At 39.6% G+C, this 17,914-nt stretch overlaps 1 protein-coding gene across 1 annotated transcript in view; it reads left to right on the top strand.

Moving 5' to 3' along the window:
* Positions 1–9,271, top strand: part of OPRK1 (opioid receptor kappa 1) — a 190,821-nt gene extending 181,550 nt beyond the window's left edge. The window contains exon 4 of the mRNA XM_069731340.1: positions 8,430–9,271. Coding sequence (XP_069587441.1) covers positions 8,430–8,953 — 524 coding nt within the window. The 3' untranslated portion in view covers positions 8,954–9,271. The remainder of the gene's footprint in view (positions 1–8,429) is intronic.
* Positions 9,272–17,914: the final 8,643 nt, after the last annotated feature.

Genomic DNA, 17,914 nt, shown 5'->3' with positions numbered 1-17,914 from the left:
TAATGTCACCGTTGATTACCTATACATTATAGAAAGAGCTCCTGTATATAATGTCACTGGTGATCACTGTATTACCTGTACACTGACATTGTATATAGAGCTCCTGTGTATAATGTCACCGGTGATCACTGTATTACCTGTACACTGACACTATATACAGAGCTCCTGTGTATGTCACTGGTGATCACTGTTTTACCTGTACACTATACACTATAAACAGAGCTCTTGTGTATAATGTCACTGGTGATCACTATATTACCTTAACACTGGCACTGTATACAGAGCTCCTGTGTATAGTACCTGGTGATCACTATATTACCTGTACACTGACACTATAGAGAGAGCTCCTGTGTATAATGTCACCGGTGATCACTGTATTACCTGAACACAGACACTGCATACTAAGTACAGATCTCCTGTGTATAATGTTGCTTAAGGCGATATTAGTATTGCTTTTTTTGTTAATGATCAGTATTGTAGTATTCAGTCACTATGTGGTGGTAATATGTTGTCCAGCCATGGTGTGGTGATATTTGTTCCTTGTATGTTCTATTATTTGGTCACCATGTGGTGGTAATATTTGGTCTGGTCATGGTGTGGTGGTATTTGTTCCTTGTATGTGGTATTATTCGGTCACTGTGGTGGTAATATGTTGTCTGGTCATGGTGTGGTGTTATTTGTTCCTTGCATGTGGTATTATTTGGTCACTGTGGTGATAATATGGTGTCTGGACATAGTGTGGTGGTATTTGTTCCTTTGTATTAGTGATGAGCTAGTGTACTCGTTGCTCGGGTTTTCCCGAGCATGCTTGGGTGACCTCTGAGTATTTGTTAGTGTTCGGAGATTTAGTTTTCATCATCTCAGCTGAATGTTTTACAGCTACTAGCCAGGCTGAGTACATGTGGGGGTTGTCTGGTTGCTAGGGAATCCCCACATGTAATAAAGCTGTCTAGTAGCTGTAAATCATTCAGCTGCCATGATGAAAACTAAATCTCCGAGAATTTACAAATACTCAGAGGTCACCCGAGCGTGCACGGGAAAACCCGAGCAACGAGTACACTCGCTCATCACTACTTTGTATGTGGTATTATAGGTCACTATGTGGTGGTAATATATGGTTTGGTCATGGTGCGGTAATATTTGTCCCCCGTATGTGATATTATTGATCATTTTAAAAAGTTAAAAATAAATAAAAATATACCTAAATTGTATTGGATATTTTAAGAAATGTTTAACCACTTAATGTGACATGGGACTTAATTCCCAGGCACGGGATAGTACGTCATAGCGATCGGCTGCGCTCACGGGGGTAACGCAGCTGATCGCGGCCGGGTGTCAGCTGACTATCGCAGCTGACATCTGGCACTATGTGCCAGGAGCGGTCATGGACCACCCCTGGCACACTAACCCCCGGCACACTGCGATCAAACATGGTCGCAGTGTTCCGGCGGCATAGGGAAGCATCGCACTCCCTGTGTGCTTCCCTGAGACCCTCTGTACAAGGCGATGTGCTCACCTTGTAATGAGCATCTCCTCCCTGCAGGTCCCGGATCCAAAATGGCCACGGGGCTGCATCTGGGTCCTGCAGGGAGGTGGCTTACCAGCGCCTGCTCAGAGCAAGCGCTGGTTAGCCAGCAGCCCTGTATGTCAGATCGCTGATATGACACAGTGCTGTGCAAAGTGTCAGATCAGCGATCTGACCTTATAACATGATGCCCCCCGGGGACATGTTATAAAGTAAAAAAAATAAATATTTATATGTGTAAAAAAAAAAAAAAACCTAAATAAAGAAAAAAATAATAATATTGTACCCATAAATACATTCCTTTATCTAAATAATAAAAAAACAATAAAAGTACACATATTTACTATTGCCGCGTCCGTAACAATCCGACCTACAAAACTGTCCCACTAGTTAACCCCTTTAGTGAACGCCATAAAACAAAAACAAAAAAATGAGGCAAAAAACAACGCTTTATTATCATACCGCCAAACAAAAAGTGGAATAGCACGCGATCAAAAACAAAGATATAAATAACCATAATAACACTGAAAACGTCATCTTGTTCCGCAAAAAACGAGCCACAATACAGCGTCATGAGCGAAAAAGTAAAAAAGTTATAGTCCTCAGAATAAATGCATTATAAATAATTATTTTTTCTATAAAATAGTTTTTATCGTATAGAAGCGCCAAAACATAAAAAAAAGATATAAATGAGGTATCACTGTAATCGTACTGACCCGAAGAATAAAACTGCTTTATCCATTTTACCAAACGCGGAACGGTATAAACGCCCCCCCAAAAGAAATTCATGAATTGCTGGATTTTGGTCATACTGCCTCACAAAAATCGGAATAAAAAGCGATTAAAAAATGTCACATGCCCGAAAATGTTACCAATAAAAATGTCAACTCGTCCCGCAAAAAACAAGACCTTTTATGACTCTGTGGACTAAAAAATGGAAAACTTATAGCTCTCAAGATGTGGCAACGCAAAAAATTTTTTTTGCAATAAAAAGCACCTTTTAGTGTATGACAGTTGCCAATCATAAAAGTCTGATAAAAAACCCGCTATAAAAGTAAATCAACCCCCACTTCATCACCCCCTTAGTTAGGGAAAAATAAAAAAGTTAAAAAGTATTTATTTCCTTTTTCTTATTAAGGTTAGGGCTATGGTTAGGGTTAGGGTTGGGACTAGGGTTAGGGTTGGGGCTAGGGTTAGGGTTTGGATTACATTTACCATTGGGATTAGGGTTAGGGGTGTGTCAAGGTTAGGGGTGTGGTTAGGGTTATGGTTGGGAGTAGGGTTAGGGGTGTGTTGGAGTTAGGGGTGTGGTTAGGGTTGGCTTAGGGGTGTGGTTGGGATTAGGGGTGTGTTGGGTTAGAGATTCAGTTAGAATTGGGGGTTTCCACTGTTTAGGCACATCAGGGCTCTCCAAACCCGACATGGTGTCCAATCTCAATTCCAGCCAATTCTGCGTTGAAAAAGTAAAACAGTGCTCCTTCCCTTCTAAGATCTCCCGTGCGCCCAAACAGGGGTGTACCCCAACATATGGAGTATCAGCGTACTCAGGACAAATTGGACAACAACTTCTGGGGTCCAATTTCTCTTGTTAATCTTGTAAAAAAAAAATGGGGGGCTAAAAAACATTTTTGTGGGAAAAAAATGATTTTTTATTTTCAGGGCTCTGCATTATAAACTGTAGTGAAATACTTGGGGGTTGAAAGTTCTCACAACACATCTAGATAAGTTCCTTGGGGGGTCTAGGTTCCAATATGGGGTCACTTGTGGGGGGTTTCTACTGTTTAGGTACATCAGGGGCTCTACAAATGCAACGTGATGCCTGCAGCCAGTCCATCTAAGTCTGAATTCCAAATGGCGCTCCTTCCCTTCCGAGCTCTGCCATGCACCCAAACAGTGTTCCCCCCCACATATAGGATATCAGCGTACTCAAGACGAATTGGACAACAACTTTTGGGGACCAATTTCTCCTGTTACCCTTGGGAAAATACAAAACTGGGTGTTAAAGATAATTTTTATGGAAAAAATGATTTTTTATTTTCACAGCTCTGCGTTATTAACTGTAGTGAATCACTTGGGGGGTTCAAAGTTCTCCCAACACATCTAGATAAGTTCCTTGGGGGGTCTAGTTTCCAATATGGGGTCATTTGTGGGGAGTTTCTACTGCTTAGGTACATCAGAGGCTCTGCAAATGCAACATGACGCCTCCAGTCCAATCGATCTAAGTCTGCATTCCAAATGGCGCTCCTTCCCTTCCGAGCTCTGCCATGCGCTCAAACGGTGGTTCCCCACATATGGGGTATCAGCGTACTCTGGACAAATTGGACAACAACTTTTGGGGACCAATTTCTCCTGTTACCCTTGGAAAAATACAAAACTGGGGGCTAAAAAATAATTTTTGTGGAAAAAAAAATAATTTTTATTTTCTCGGCTCTGCGTTATAAACTGTAGTGAAACACTTGGGGGTTCAGAGCTCTCACAACACATCTTGATAAGATCCTTAGGGGGTCTACTTTCCAAAATGGTGTCGCTTGTGGGGGATTTCAATGCTTAGGCACATCAGCGGCTCCCCAACGCAACATGGTGTCCCATCTCAATTCCAGCCAATTTTGCACTGAAAAGTCAAACGGTGCTCCTTCCCTTCCGAGCTCTGTATTGCACCCAAACAGTGGTTTACACCCACATATGGGGTAGTAGCTTACTCAGGGCAAATTGCACAATAATGTTTGGGGTACAATTTCTTCTGGTAACCTTGGGAAAATAAAAAATTGTAGGCGAAAAGTTCATATTTGTGAAAAAATATTATTCTTTATTTTTACGGCTCTACATTCTAAACTTCTGTGAAGCATTTGGTGGGTCAAAGTGCTCACCACACATCTAAATAAGTTCCTTAGGGGTCTACTTTCCAAAATGGTGTCACTTGTGGGGGGTTTCAATGTTTAGTCACATTTGTGGTTCTCCAAATGCAACATGGCGTCTCATCTCAATTCCAGCCAATTTTGCATTGAAAAGTCAAATGGCGCTCCTTCCCTTCCGAGCTCTGCCTTGCGTCCTAACAGTGGTTTACCCCCACATATGAGGTATCGGGGTACTCAGGACAAATTCTACAACAACTTTGGGGTCCATATTCTCCTGTTACCCTTGGTAAAATAAAACAAATTGGAGCTGAAGTATATTTTGTCTGAAAAAAAATTAAATGTTCATTTCTTTTAAACATTCCAAAAATTCCTGTGAAACACCTGAAGGGTTAATAAACTTCTTGAATGTAATTTTGAGCAACTTGAGGGGTGCAGTTTTTACAGTGGTGTCACACTTGGTTATTTTCTATAATATAGACCCCTCAAAGTGACTTCAAATGTGATGTAGTCCCTAAAAAAATGGTGTTGTAAAAATGAGAAATTGCTGGTCAAATTTTAACCTTTCTAACTCCCTAACAAAAAAAAATGTTGTTTCCAAAATTGTGCTGATCTAAAATAGAAATGTTACGTAAGTGTTTTGTGTGACATATCTCTGAGATTTAAGGGCATAAAAATTAATAGCTGGAAAATTGCAAAATTTTCAACATTTTTGCCAAATTTCCATTTTTTTCACAAATAAACGCAGGTAATATAAAATTTTTTACCACTATCATGAAGTAGAATATCTCTGAAGAAAACAGTGTCAGAATCACCAGGATCTGTTGAAGCGTTCCAGAGTTATAACCTCATAAAGGGACAGTGGTCAGAATTGAAAAAATTGGCCCGGTCACTAACGTTCAAACCACCCTCGGGGGCTTAAGGGGTTAATAGATTAGAGTAGAGTAGTGCCCTGCCAAAAGAGTCTTATTTGTTGTGATGGCGGCTTAAAAAATCTTTTGTCCAAAACAAAAGCTGCTGGCTATATGTGTGATCTGGTGATGGGAACTGTTAATGTGCGATTGGTGAGTAGAGCAGTTTTTCCAAGAGAGGGTGGTGGGACTGTGGACAGTTCGAGGGGTGGAGACAGGGCTGGGGTGGAGCCTGGGTGGAGTCTCAAGGGGACCCTGAAAATTTTGACAGTATGGGTCACTGAAATTCCTAGTGGCAGCCCTATCTGTGTGCACACGGGCAATGTTTGGTCCCAAGAAGTTGCGGAGCTGGAACAAAGCAGGAGGAATCTCCATTGTTCTTTGCAGCATTTGTTACACTATTACTAAGCACTAATTTATAAGATTTATCACCAGTTTTATTCACAAGTAATTTGTGTCAGCAAAATGGCCCCAAATCATACACCCTGTGTACTGTCGATATATCCAGGTTGTCTGCCCCTTGTGTCATGGTCCTAAATGCAGAAACATTGCGTTTTTCCACATTTCATTATTAATATATATATATTTTTTTGTTGTTGTTAACAATCCTCTCCGATTATTGGGTCATTGCTGTGTGTTTTAGTTTTCTCAGTGTATGTATTTTTGTTGTAGATTTAATGCTGGGATTCTGCACTCTTTGCACCACTTTGTGGTTTTTTGGGGGGTTGCCTTGGAGTAGTCTTCATCAATTATCGGCGCCATCTTGTGACTGCCACTTCTGTCTGTGGGAAGTCAGAAGTAACAGAAACACACTATCAGGCCACGTTCACAAGTTCAGCATGTTACCTCAGTATTTGTAAGCCAAAACCAGGAGAGGAACAATCAGAGGAAAGGTATAATAGAAACACGTCACCACTTCTGGATTTCTTGCCCACTCCCGATTTGGCTTATAAATACTGAGGTAAAATACTGATCAAATACTGAAAGTGTGAATGTGGCTTTAGGATGGTTTTACACATACTGATATTTCCAGTACCGGAAAAAACGGTACTGGAGATATCCGTTTCTGTGTGTGTAATATGTGTGGACACTGTGTGCTGCATCAGTACCACATGGACGGCCGCCGGGGAAGAGGCGCTACAGTAAACACTGTTCCCCGGCCAAGGGCGCACCTAAAATGCAGCAAGTTGATCACTTCGCCTCAGGCGACACTGAGTCTCTGAAGAAGTGTAAAGATTAGTGTTGAGCGATACCGTCCGATACTTGAAAGTATCAGTATCGGATAGTATCGGCGGATATCCGAAAAATATCGGATATCACCGATACCGATATCCGATACCAATACAAGTCAATGGGACATCAAGTATCGGAAGGTATTCTCATGGTTCCCAGGGTCTGAAGGAGAGGAAACTCTCCTTCAGGCCCTGGGATCCATAGGGATGTGTAAAATAAAGAATTAAAATAAAAAATATTGATATATTTACCTCTCCGGCGGCCCCTGAACTCAGCGCGGGTAACCGGCAGGCTTCGTTGTTCAAAATGAGCGCTTTTAGGACCTGAGAATCACGTCCCGGCTTCTGATTGGTCGCGGGCCGCCCATGTGACCGCCACGCGACCAATCACAAGCCGCTACGTCTTTGAAAGCCATTAACGCGCTCATTTTTAAAAATGAGCGCGTTAATAGCTTGCGGTGACGTCGCGGCTTGTGATTGGTCGCGTGGCCGCGACCAATCACAAGCCGCTACGTCTTTGAAAGCCATTAACGCGCTCATTTTTAAAAATGAGCACGTTAATAGCTTGCGGTGACGTCGCGGCTTGTCATTGGTCGCGTGGCGGTCACATGGGCGGCCCGCGACCAATCAGAAGCTACCCAGTCAGGTAGTATATTGCCCAGTCACGTAGTATATTGCCCAGCCACGTAGTATATTGCCCAGCCATGTAGTATATTGCCCAGCCATGTAGTATATTGCCCAGCGACGTAGTATATTGCCCAGCGACGTAGTATATAGCCCAGCCACGTAATATATTGCCCAGCCACGTAGTATATTGCCCAGTTCCGTAGTATATTGCCCAGTGACGAAGTATACAGCACAGAGCCACATAGTATATTGCACAGCGATGTAGTATACAGCACAGAACCACGTAGTATATTGCCCAGCCACGTAGTATATTGTCCAGCCACGTATGTCACAGGTTAAAAAATAAACATATACTCACCTTCCGAGGGCCCCTTGTAGCTCGGTCACATGACCGTGACGTCACGGCAGGTTGTTCTCGCGCAGGCTCGCAGGCACTGTGATGACGTCGCAGTCACATGACCGTGATGTCATGGCAGGTCTTTCTCTTGCAGGGCCTGTGATGACATCGCGGTCAAATGACCGTGACGTCATGGCAGGTCCTTCTCACGCAGGCGTGCAGGACTTGTGATGACATCACTGTCACATGACCGTGACGTCATGGCAGGTCTTTATCGCGCAGGCGCGCAGGGCTTGTGATGATGTCACGGTCACATGACTGTGATGTCATGGCAGGTCCTTCTCCCACACCATCCTTGGCACCGGAACCTGCCAGAGGTCACCAGAGCGTCGCGAAAGGTGAGTATATAATGATTTGTTATTTTTTTAAATTATTTTTAATATTAGATGTTTTTACTATTGACGCTGCATAGGCAGCATCAATAGTAAGAACTTGGTCACACAGGGTTAATAGCGGCGGTAATGGAGTGAGTTACCCGTGGCATATCGCGGCCCGTTACCGCTGGTATTAACCCTGTGTGAGCGGTGACTGCAGGGAGTATGGAGCGGGCGTAGACTGCAGGGGAGTAGGGAGGGACTAATCAGACTGTGGCCATCACTGATTGGTCGCGGCAGCCATGACAGGTAGCTGGAGAGACCAATCAGCGACTTGGATTCAATGACAGCCAGCGGCCGCGACCAATGATTATCCGTGACAGACAGAAAGCTATTACCTCAATAGCATTAACCTCAAAGTGTCTAATAAAATATGATACCTAATTTGTGAAAAAAATAGGATCTCATCACTGGGAACTCCTAAGATCTGTAGTCGTGTGAATTCGCCCTAGGGCAAACCAACATATTATCTTCTGCAAATCTAACTTTAATTTTCTTTTCACCCTTCTAGGACTCATAGAATGTGCCCTTCAATTTCCAACTCCTTACTGGTACTGGGACACAGTGATGAAAATCTGCGTATTTATCTTTGCATTCATCATTCCTGTGTTTATTATAACAATTTGTTATACCCAAATGATCCTGCGGTTAAAAAGTGTTCGTCTACTGTCTGGATCTCGGGAAAAAGACAGGAATCTCCGACGCATAACAAGACTGGTGCTGGTTGTTGTAGCAGTATTTATTATTTGCTGGACCCCAATTCATATTTTTGTGTTGGTTGAAACCCTTGTAGATGTACCTCAAGGCATTGCTGTGAGCTCTATCTATTATTTCTGCATTGCTTTGGGATACACTAACAGTAGCTTAAATCCAATCTTGTATGCATTCCTAGATGAAAACTTCAAAAGATGTTTCAAAGACTTTTGCTTCCCATCAAAGCTAAGATTGGATCGGCAAGGAAACAGCAGAGTTGGGAACACTGTCCATGACCCAGCTTACACAAGGGATGGTGAGCGGACTACCAAGCCAGTATGACTAGCAGTGGAAATGACTTCTTACACTCCTCAAGGAAGTAGTGGGATGAACGAGCTGGGGCTAACTCAGATAACTTCAGTAGTTTGATTATATTGTGTAATTTTCAATGATAGATTTGAGCAGATCTGTAACAGAACTTTCCTAGGAAACACACAAATCCATTGTCATGTAACACATCAATGTAGTCATGGTGTGTTATATTCACTGTAATATATGCATTGGCTACACATATGATTTTATAGATTTAAGTAAATATATGTATATAGCTGTCAACTGTATGTGAATTTTGTGTGTACAAAATTAAAGTAAAATCATGAATTTAAACTAAATTTTGCAAATGCTATAATGTGCTATTCGATACTGGAGTGCTGTCACACATTGTTTTCTATGTGCACCCATGAAATGTACACTATTCAGTGTTTTTGTATTCTACTTAACAGTAATGGATCATGTACACATTGTATACACTTAGATATATGTGTGTATATATACATATATATGTATACTTATATACAGTATACTGTATATATACACATATGTACATATATGTGTTTGTAGATATGTATATGTGTGCATATATATACTGTATATATATATATGTACACATATATGTACTGTAGATATGTGTGTGTGCATATACATATGTGGGTGTATGAATATAAACACAATAAAAATACAGTATATATATATATGTATATATATATACATTTACATATAATGTATACACATGTATATATACAAGTGTGTATGTATATATACACACATACCGTTGAAACCAGAAGTTTACATACACTATATAAAAAGACACATACTGTATGCATGTTTCTCTCAATGTCTGACATGAAATCAAAATAAACCTTTCCCGTTTTTGCGACTACCATTATTATTAATACTTGCCAAATGAGAGAGTTGGTTTCAGCTGTATGTGTATATACAGTGTATATATATATACAGTGGGTGATCTAACTATTGGACATGTCGGCAATTTTCTAAGTAAATACATTTCTAAAGGTGCTATTGACATGAAATTTTCACCAAATGTTGGTAATAATATGTTTTGCTCAAGAATATCCATGTACTTTGCTCCATCCATCTCCCCTGCGACTCAGACTATTTTCCCAATCCCTGCTGCATAAAAAAGACATCCCCACAGCATAATGCATTCACCACCATGTTTTACTGTCAAGATGGTGTTCTTGGGGTGATGAGCTGTGTTGGTTTGGCGTAAGACATACAATTGGGAAAATAAGTATTTGATACAGTGTTAATTTTGCAAGTTTTCTCACCTACAAACAATAGAATGGTCTGTAATTTTTATCGCAGGTAGACCTCAACTGTGAGAGACAGAATTTAAAGATAAAAAACAGAAAATCACATTGTATGATTTTTAAATAATTAAATTGCATTTTATTGCATGAAATAAGTATTTGATTACCCACCAACCAGCAAGAATTCTGGCTCTCACAGACCTGTTAGTTTATCTTTAAGAAACCCTCCTACTCTGCACTCATTACGTGTATTAATTGCATCTGTTTGAACTCGACGCCTGTATAAAAGACATCTGTCCTCCCATTCAATCAATCATACTCCAACATCTCCACCATGACCAAGACCAAACAGCTGACTAAGGACACCATGGACTAAATTGTATACCTGCACAAGACTGGGATGGGCTACAGGATAATCGGAAAGCAGCTTGGTGAGAAGGTAACAACTGTTGGCACAATTATTAGAAAATGGAAGAAACGCAAGATGACTGTGGTTCTTCCTCGATCTTGGGCTTGTGGGATACGGATGATTCTGAGCAAGGTCAGAGATCAGACCAAAACTTAATGGAAGGACTATGCCATCATCGATTAAAATCCTGCATGGCACATAAGATCCCCCTGCTCACGGTAACACATGTTCAGGCCCGTTTGAAGCTGACCAATGACAATCTGGATGATCCAGAGGAGGCATGGTAGAAGGTTATGTGGTCAGATGAGACCAAAATATAATTTTTTGGTATCAACTCCACTTGTTTGGAAGAAGAAGATGGATTAGTACTATCCCCATAAACACTGTCCAAACCATGATGAATGCTGGGAGAAACATCATACTTTTCTTCAATTGGACAGGATGACTGCATCGTAGTGAAAGGAGGATGGATGAGATCATGCATCACAAGATTTTGGCCAACAACCTCTTTCCATCGCTAAGAGCATTGAAGACAAGTCATGACTGGGTCTTCCAGCATGACAATGACCCAAAACACACAGCCAGGGCAACTAAGGAGTTGCTCTGTAAGAAGCATTTCAAGATCCTAGCATGGCCTAACCAGTCTCCAGACATGAACCCAGTAGAAAATCTTTGAAGGGAACTGAAACTCAATGTTGCCCTGCAACAGCCCTGAAACCTGAAAGATCTGGAGAAGATTTTTATGGAGGAGGGGGCCAAAATCCCTGCTGCAGTGTTTGCAAACTTGGTCAAGAACTACAGGAAACTTCTGACCTCTGTAATTGCATAAAAGTATGTTTTTTATTGTATCAAATACTTATTTCATTTAATCAAATGCTAATTACTTATGTAAAAATCATACAATGCGATTTTTTTTTTAATTTAAGATTCTGTCTCTTACATATGAAGTGTACCTACAATAAAAATTACAGACCACTGCATTTTCTGTAGGTGGGAAAACTTGCAAAATCGGCAGTGTATCAAACACTTATTTTCCTCACTGTAGCATTTACCTTGGGGGCCAAAAAGTTCAAATTTGGTCTCATTGGACAACAGCACCTTCCTCCACACATTTGGGAAGTCTCCCACATGCTTTTTGGCAAGCACAAAACGAGCCATACAATTTTTGTGTGTAAGTAAAGGTATTTTTTCTACCCATTTTTCCATAAAAGCCACATCTATGGAGAGTACAGCTTATTGCGGTCGCATGGATAAATCCAGTCTCTGTTTGGGTACTGTGCAGCTCCTTCAGGGTTATCTTTGGTCTGTGTGCTGCATCTGATTAATACCCTCCTTGCCTGGGCTGAGAGTTTTGATGGGTAGACCTCTTGGCAGGTTTGTTGTGATACCATGCTCTTTTCATTTGGTGATAATATATTTGATGGTGCTCTGGGTGATCATCAGAGATTGGGATTTTTTTAACCCAACCCTGACTTGTACTTCTCAGCAACGATGTCCCTGACTTATTTAGAGATCTCCTAGGTCTTCATGGTGTTGTTGCGCTGGTGGTGCCTCTTGCTTAATGGTGTTGCACACAGGTGAACCTCTTTTCACCAATCACGTGACTTATGAATGTTATTGCTTTATCCAGAATTTTTTAAAGGCTTCATTGCAAAAGGAGTGAATACATATGCACATGCCAATCTTTAGTTACTTGATCCCATATATTTAATTTTTGCCTAGATTTTTCTCACTTCACACACAATTCGGAATGTCTCATTGCCAAGGTGCCACACAAGATGCAGCTCGTGATGGTTAAAACCAGTGAGCTGTCTCAAGACCTTCACAACCTTACTGTTGCAAAACATACTGACGGCATTGGTTACAGAAACATTTCTAAACTACTGAAGGTCCCAGTGAGCAATTTGGGGACCATAGTCCAGAAATGGAAAGAACACCATTTCACCATAAAGTGGCCAGGACCAGGTGTTCTCTGCAAGATTTAAGACTGAGGAGTGAAAAGATTTATAAGAAGAGTTGTGCAAGAGCCAAGAACCATCTGTGGAGAGCTACAGAAATACCTGCAATCAGCAGGTACAATTGTTTCAAAGAAAACTATAAGTAAGGCACATTCATTGCAGATGATGATTTCTGCTACGTACAGCTGGGCTGAAGCTCTGCTATGCCGAAGCTCTGCTATGTGTAGCACAAGCAATCAGAAGATTGCAACTCCAAGTCTCCTAAGGACACTATTGAAGCAATTGAAAAGTTAAAAAAAATAGTTTTAAAAATATTTTAAAATTTAAAAAATATAAAAGTTCAACCCCTTTTTGCCCCATTTAAAATTAAAATAATAAAAAAATTAAAAATACACATATTTGGCATTGCTGACTTCTATCAAAATATAAAAAGAATTAATGTGATTAGTAAACGGCGTAACAAGAAAAAAAAAACAGAACTCCAGAATTAAGTTTTTTTGGTTACTGCAATATTGCAATAAAATGCAATAACAGGCAATGAAAAGATCATATCAGCACCAAAATGGTATTGCTACAAGTCTTGGAAAATGGCAGCATTTTTTTTTACAAATTTTGTATTTTTTTAACCACTTAAATAAAAAAGAATCTATACTTGTTTGGTATCTCCAAACTCGTAATGACCTGGAAAATCCTAATGGAAGGTCAAATGTTAGCATTTAATCCATGAAAGAAAACATAAGTATGTTTATAAAGGTGATCACCTAACTTAGTTAACTTAGTTTCTTTCACCTTTTTTGCAATTTCACCACACTTAAACTTATCTTTCCATTTTCCAGTACACTATATAGGTAGTCCTCAACTTATGACATTGATCCGCTCTTACGCTGCCTCATAAACTGAATTTCAACGTAAGTCGGACCATACGTTCATACAGTACTGTACCATAATAACAGTAGAGTACTTCAAACACTTAGCCTATCCTAACACAGTACCATACATAATTAGGGTGTTATGGCGTGCAGGAGACTCGTTTTCCTCATGTAACTGGGTACAGTGTACAGTACTGGACTCTATTCTTCCGCCACTACATGAAGTTGCACGTAGTTTGACTTACGACGCAAAACCGCGTAAGTCAGAATGAGGCGTCGTATAAAGCGTCGTAACCACGAAATGACGTAACACGAGACCGTCGTAACCCGAGGACTAACTGCATGGTAAAATCAATGAAGCTGTTTAAAAGTACAACTCATCTTGCAAAAAACAAGCCCTCATAATGCCATATTGACATAAAAGTAAAAAAGTTACGGCTCTGGGAGAAAGGGAAACAAAAAAAAGAAAATGAAAAAAAGAAAATCCCAAAGTGGTGAAGGGGTTAAGAACAAAATGTACCCCCCACATAATGAAAGCTTTGGAGAAGAGGATCCAGAATAAAAAATAAAGGAAATTTCCAACTATGTGTGAACCCACCATGCTTTTTATGAACCATCTACCCAAAGTGCATGAGCTTGATCAACCCATCAGGAAGACCAATCATATCTTGTGTAAGTGCCTTAATGAGCAGTCTTTTATTTTATCTTCATCGCATACTTCAACCACATGTGAAGATTCAAGATTTAATTTGTATTCTTCATGATACATTGTCGGACAATTAATTTATCTTTTTAACATTGGATGTTTTCTCCCTCTATGCTAATATCCAGAATCACATTGGATTGCAATGCATGCGTGTTTTTCTTGAAAAAGAAAGTAGATTGAATATACAATACAGATTATTAATGTTAGTTGGTGTGGAATGTATATTACATAATAATTATTTCATATTTCAAAAAGATATTTATCACCAACGTTGTGGGACTGAAATTGGTACAAGAATGGCACCTAGTTAAGCTGACCTTTTAATGGGTGTATTTGAGCATAAATATATTTATCAGTCACAAATAGTGATGAGCGAGTGTACTCGTTGCTCGGGTTTTCCCAAGCACGCACGGGTGATCTCTGAGTATTTGTTAGTGTTCGGAGATTTAGTTTTCATCGTGGCAGCTGAATTATTTACAGCTATTAGCCAGCTTGATTACATGTGAGGATTCCCTAGCAACCAGGCAACCTCACATGTACTCAGCCTGGCTAATAGCTGTAAATCATTCAGCTGCCGCGATGAAAACTAAATCTCCGAGCAGTGATAAATACTCGGAGGTCACCCGAGTGTGCGCCTGGGGTAAACCTGAGCAACGAGTACACTCGCTCATCACTAGGCACAAACTATCTTTGAGCCGGTGTTTCTTGTGCTGTCACAGAGCTGACAGTATGGGAAACACCCAATGTTCGGGCTGCCAAACCTGATCAGTAACACGGACTTCCTGAATGGACACTAAGTGTTCGATAGAGACCCTGAATCTTAATGTTCGAGTCTGCCCATCACTACATTACATTGATGATTTATTTATTTGTTATATGGAAAGGAAACTATCATGACCTTGCCAACTTTGTAAATAAACTTAACCTGAACCCATGGGGAATCTCCTTTACTCCTACTGTGGAGACGGTTAGTATTGACTTCCTTGATCTCACAATTACTCTTTATAAAAAAAAAACTATTATTACAAAGACATTTTTAAAAATGTCATATCCACTATACCAGTGGGCATTACTCAAAATGGCTAAATAACACCCCCTACAATCTACCTGTTGGAATTTTACACTTGATGAAGATGCCAGTAAGGCATTGAAATGCATAGTGGCTAAAAGAGAACCTTCTAAGAATACCACAGCAAGAAACTCCTTTCCAGTAGAGCAGACAATTTTTAAGCATGTTTTTATCCTGTTTTAGCATTCACTAACAAAGGCTTTTATATGAAGTATTAAATACATTTGAGTTGAGTGTGTCCAATGCTTTATCCCTGTCATTTCACATTATTAGGGTAAGTTCACGCAGGGCGTTTTTGCTGCGTTTTTTTTGCTGCTTTTTTATGCTGCTTTTTACAATACCAGCAAATCCTATGGATTGGATGTGTTGTTACCGACATCTGGTGAGCATTTCAGGTCAATATCACCTGTAGAAATATATATACGTAGAACATTCGTCGCGTGTTCTATACTTATTTCACCCTTATATATATGTATATATATATATATATATATATATATATATATATATATATATATATATATATATATACTGTATATATCTGGTGTAAAAATATGTACTTATTAAATTAATGTAATTCTACACGATACTAATTAAGCAAGTTAGATTATGCCAAATCATGAAAAAGTGATTATTATAGTTTTGTATTGATAACAGGTTTGTATTTGTAGATTTTGGAAGCATTTTTTAAGTATATTTTGTACTATTATTTTCAAGTGTTATCCACAAGATACGTTACATTTGTAGCAGTTTTCAGCATCCCTTTATAGTTCTTTTAAGTTTCCTATCTGCTAGGAAACCTATTAAAGTTCATAGACACCTCAAAATTGGAAACCTGGTGTAAATAGAAGACACCAGAAGACATAGGCGTATTTGACTTTGAAGCGTTTATGTAATACCTTCAATACTGATGATAGACAAAGGTAAGTGACAAATCTAGATGTTTGCTGGTAACGATACCTTGTCTCAGAAGTGTTATAGACAATAGGTTGAACTATGGGAGAAAAACAATTTTCCTGAAAAGTTATTGATCTAAATAAAATTATACCATGTTGAGAATGAACTGAAAATCTGACATTGCAAATTGTAATATTCTTTTAAATCAAACCAATGCTTTTAGCCATGAACATTGCTTCCACTCTCATGAATGATATTAAAAGAATATGATTTGTGAAAAAAGCATTTGATGCTCCGATTTGTAGAAGGGATATTGTTACTGAATTGTTAGATCCTTCAAATAGTTTTCCAGTAAATAAAACCTTGTCATCTCTCAAAAAAATTATGTTTCATTAATAACGTTTTTACTTTTTTCAAGGGGAAGAAATTGTTTCAGTGATGATGATTTTGTAAAATGTGGAGCAGGAAGTTGCAATAATGTAATAAATGTATTTATTGTACTCACCCTAACAGCAATCGTAAAGAAGACCTATATACATGGCAAAGGTGGCCAGTTTTTGCTTTTATTTTATTCCTGCTGCTCCCCTAAGTATTCTTTTTTTTATCTGCCACATTATACCAAAGATATGGTACTTTTAGTAACTCCTAATTTTTATGGTCTTTACCAAGGGGACCTGGCTACCAGAATTCTCTAGCGGTGTGTATTTAGGCTGTTCAATATCATTACCCTGTGGGCATCTACCCTATTGGTAAAGACCAGAAACATTTGCACTAAATAAAAAGGCCTATATCTCAGGAACTGTATGGTAGATTTAATTTAAAAAAAAATAACCAAAAAAAATATAAAAAACTCATTACTCGTAAAGTAGCAGGATTAAAACAAGAGCAAAACTCTTGACGTAGTTACAGGTCCTCTATAATGGGTTGGTCAAAATAGAGGAAGAGGTAGCCAACATCTTTTAAACTTTTTTTCTTTTTTTTAGTGAAAGAGGCCCCAAAATTTTTAAAAATGGTGCAGCTGATATAGTTGTCTATTCAACCAAAGGTCCTTTGTGGTCCATGGCTGGTTCATTTTAAAGAATGTGAGCTTGCCCACGTTGGCTGTGGACAGACGGATGCGTCCGCCGTGCTAAACACAGGTAGAATTTTTCACCTCAGAGTACAAGGTTTATTTGGCACAGACCAATAGGATTTTTTGTCAAAAAGAACCAAGCTTTTATGCAACAAAGCAATAGGATTTTTTGCCTTAGGCCAGGGTCACACTTGTCAATGCAAGAAACTTGCCTGAGTCTCTCGCATCAATTCCCAGCACTGCCACCGGCACTCGGGATCGGAGCGTGTGGCTGCATAGAAATACATGCAGCCGCAAACTCCAGTCCAGAGTGCAGGCGGCACTGTCAGGAATTGATGCGAGAGACTCACGCAAGTTTCTCGCATTCAACTCGCAAGTGTGACCCTGGCCTTAGAGTACAAGGTTTATATGGCACAGTGCCATAGGATTTTATTGCCAGTGAAAACAAGGTTTTTATGCAACAGAGCAACATGATTTTTTGTCATTTAGAACAAGGTTTTTATGCAACAGAGGAATAGGATTTTTTTTGCCACAGAGAACAATGTTTCTATGCAATGGAGCAATTGGATTTTTGCCTCAGAGTACAAGATTTATATGGCAAAGAGCAATAGGATTTTTTGACACAGAGCAGCAGGCTTTTATGATACAGAGCAAAAGGTTTTATGGCATAGAGAAACAGTCTGGTAGGGCAGTCTACACAAGGCTGATATGGC

The sequence above is a fragment of the Ranitomeya imitator genome, chromosome 6 (assembly GCF_032444005.1).
Source record: "Ranitomeya imitator isolate aRanImi1 chromosome 6, aRanImi1.pri, whole genome shotgun sequence".
Classification (NCBI taxonomy): domain Eukaryota; kingdom Metazoa; phylum Chordata; class Amphibia; order Anura; family Dendrobatidae; genus Ranitomeya; species Ranitomeya imitator.
Note: the sequence above shows the minus strand (reverse complement) of the source record. Positions and strands in the feature narration are given on the sequence as shown.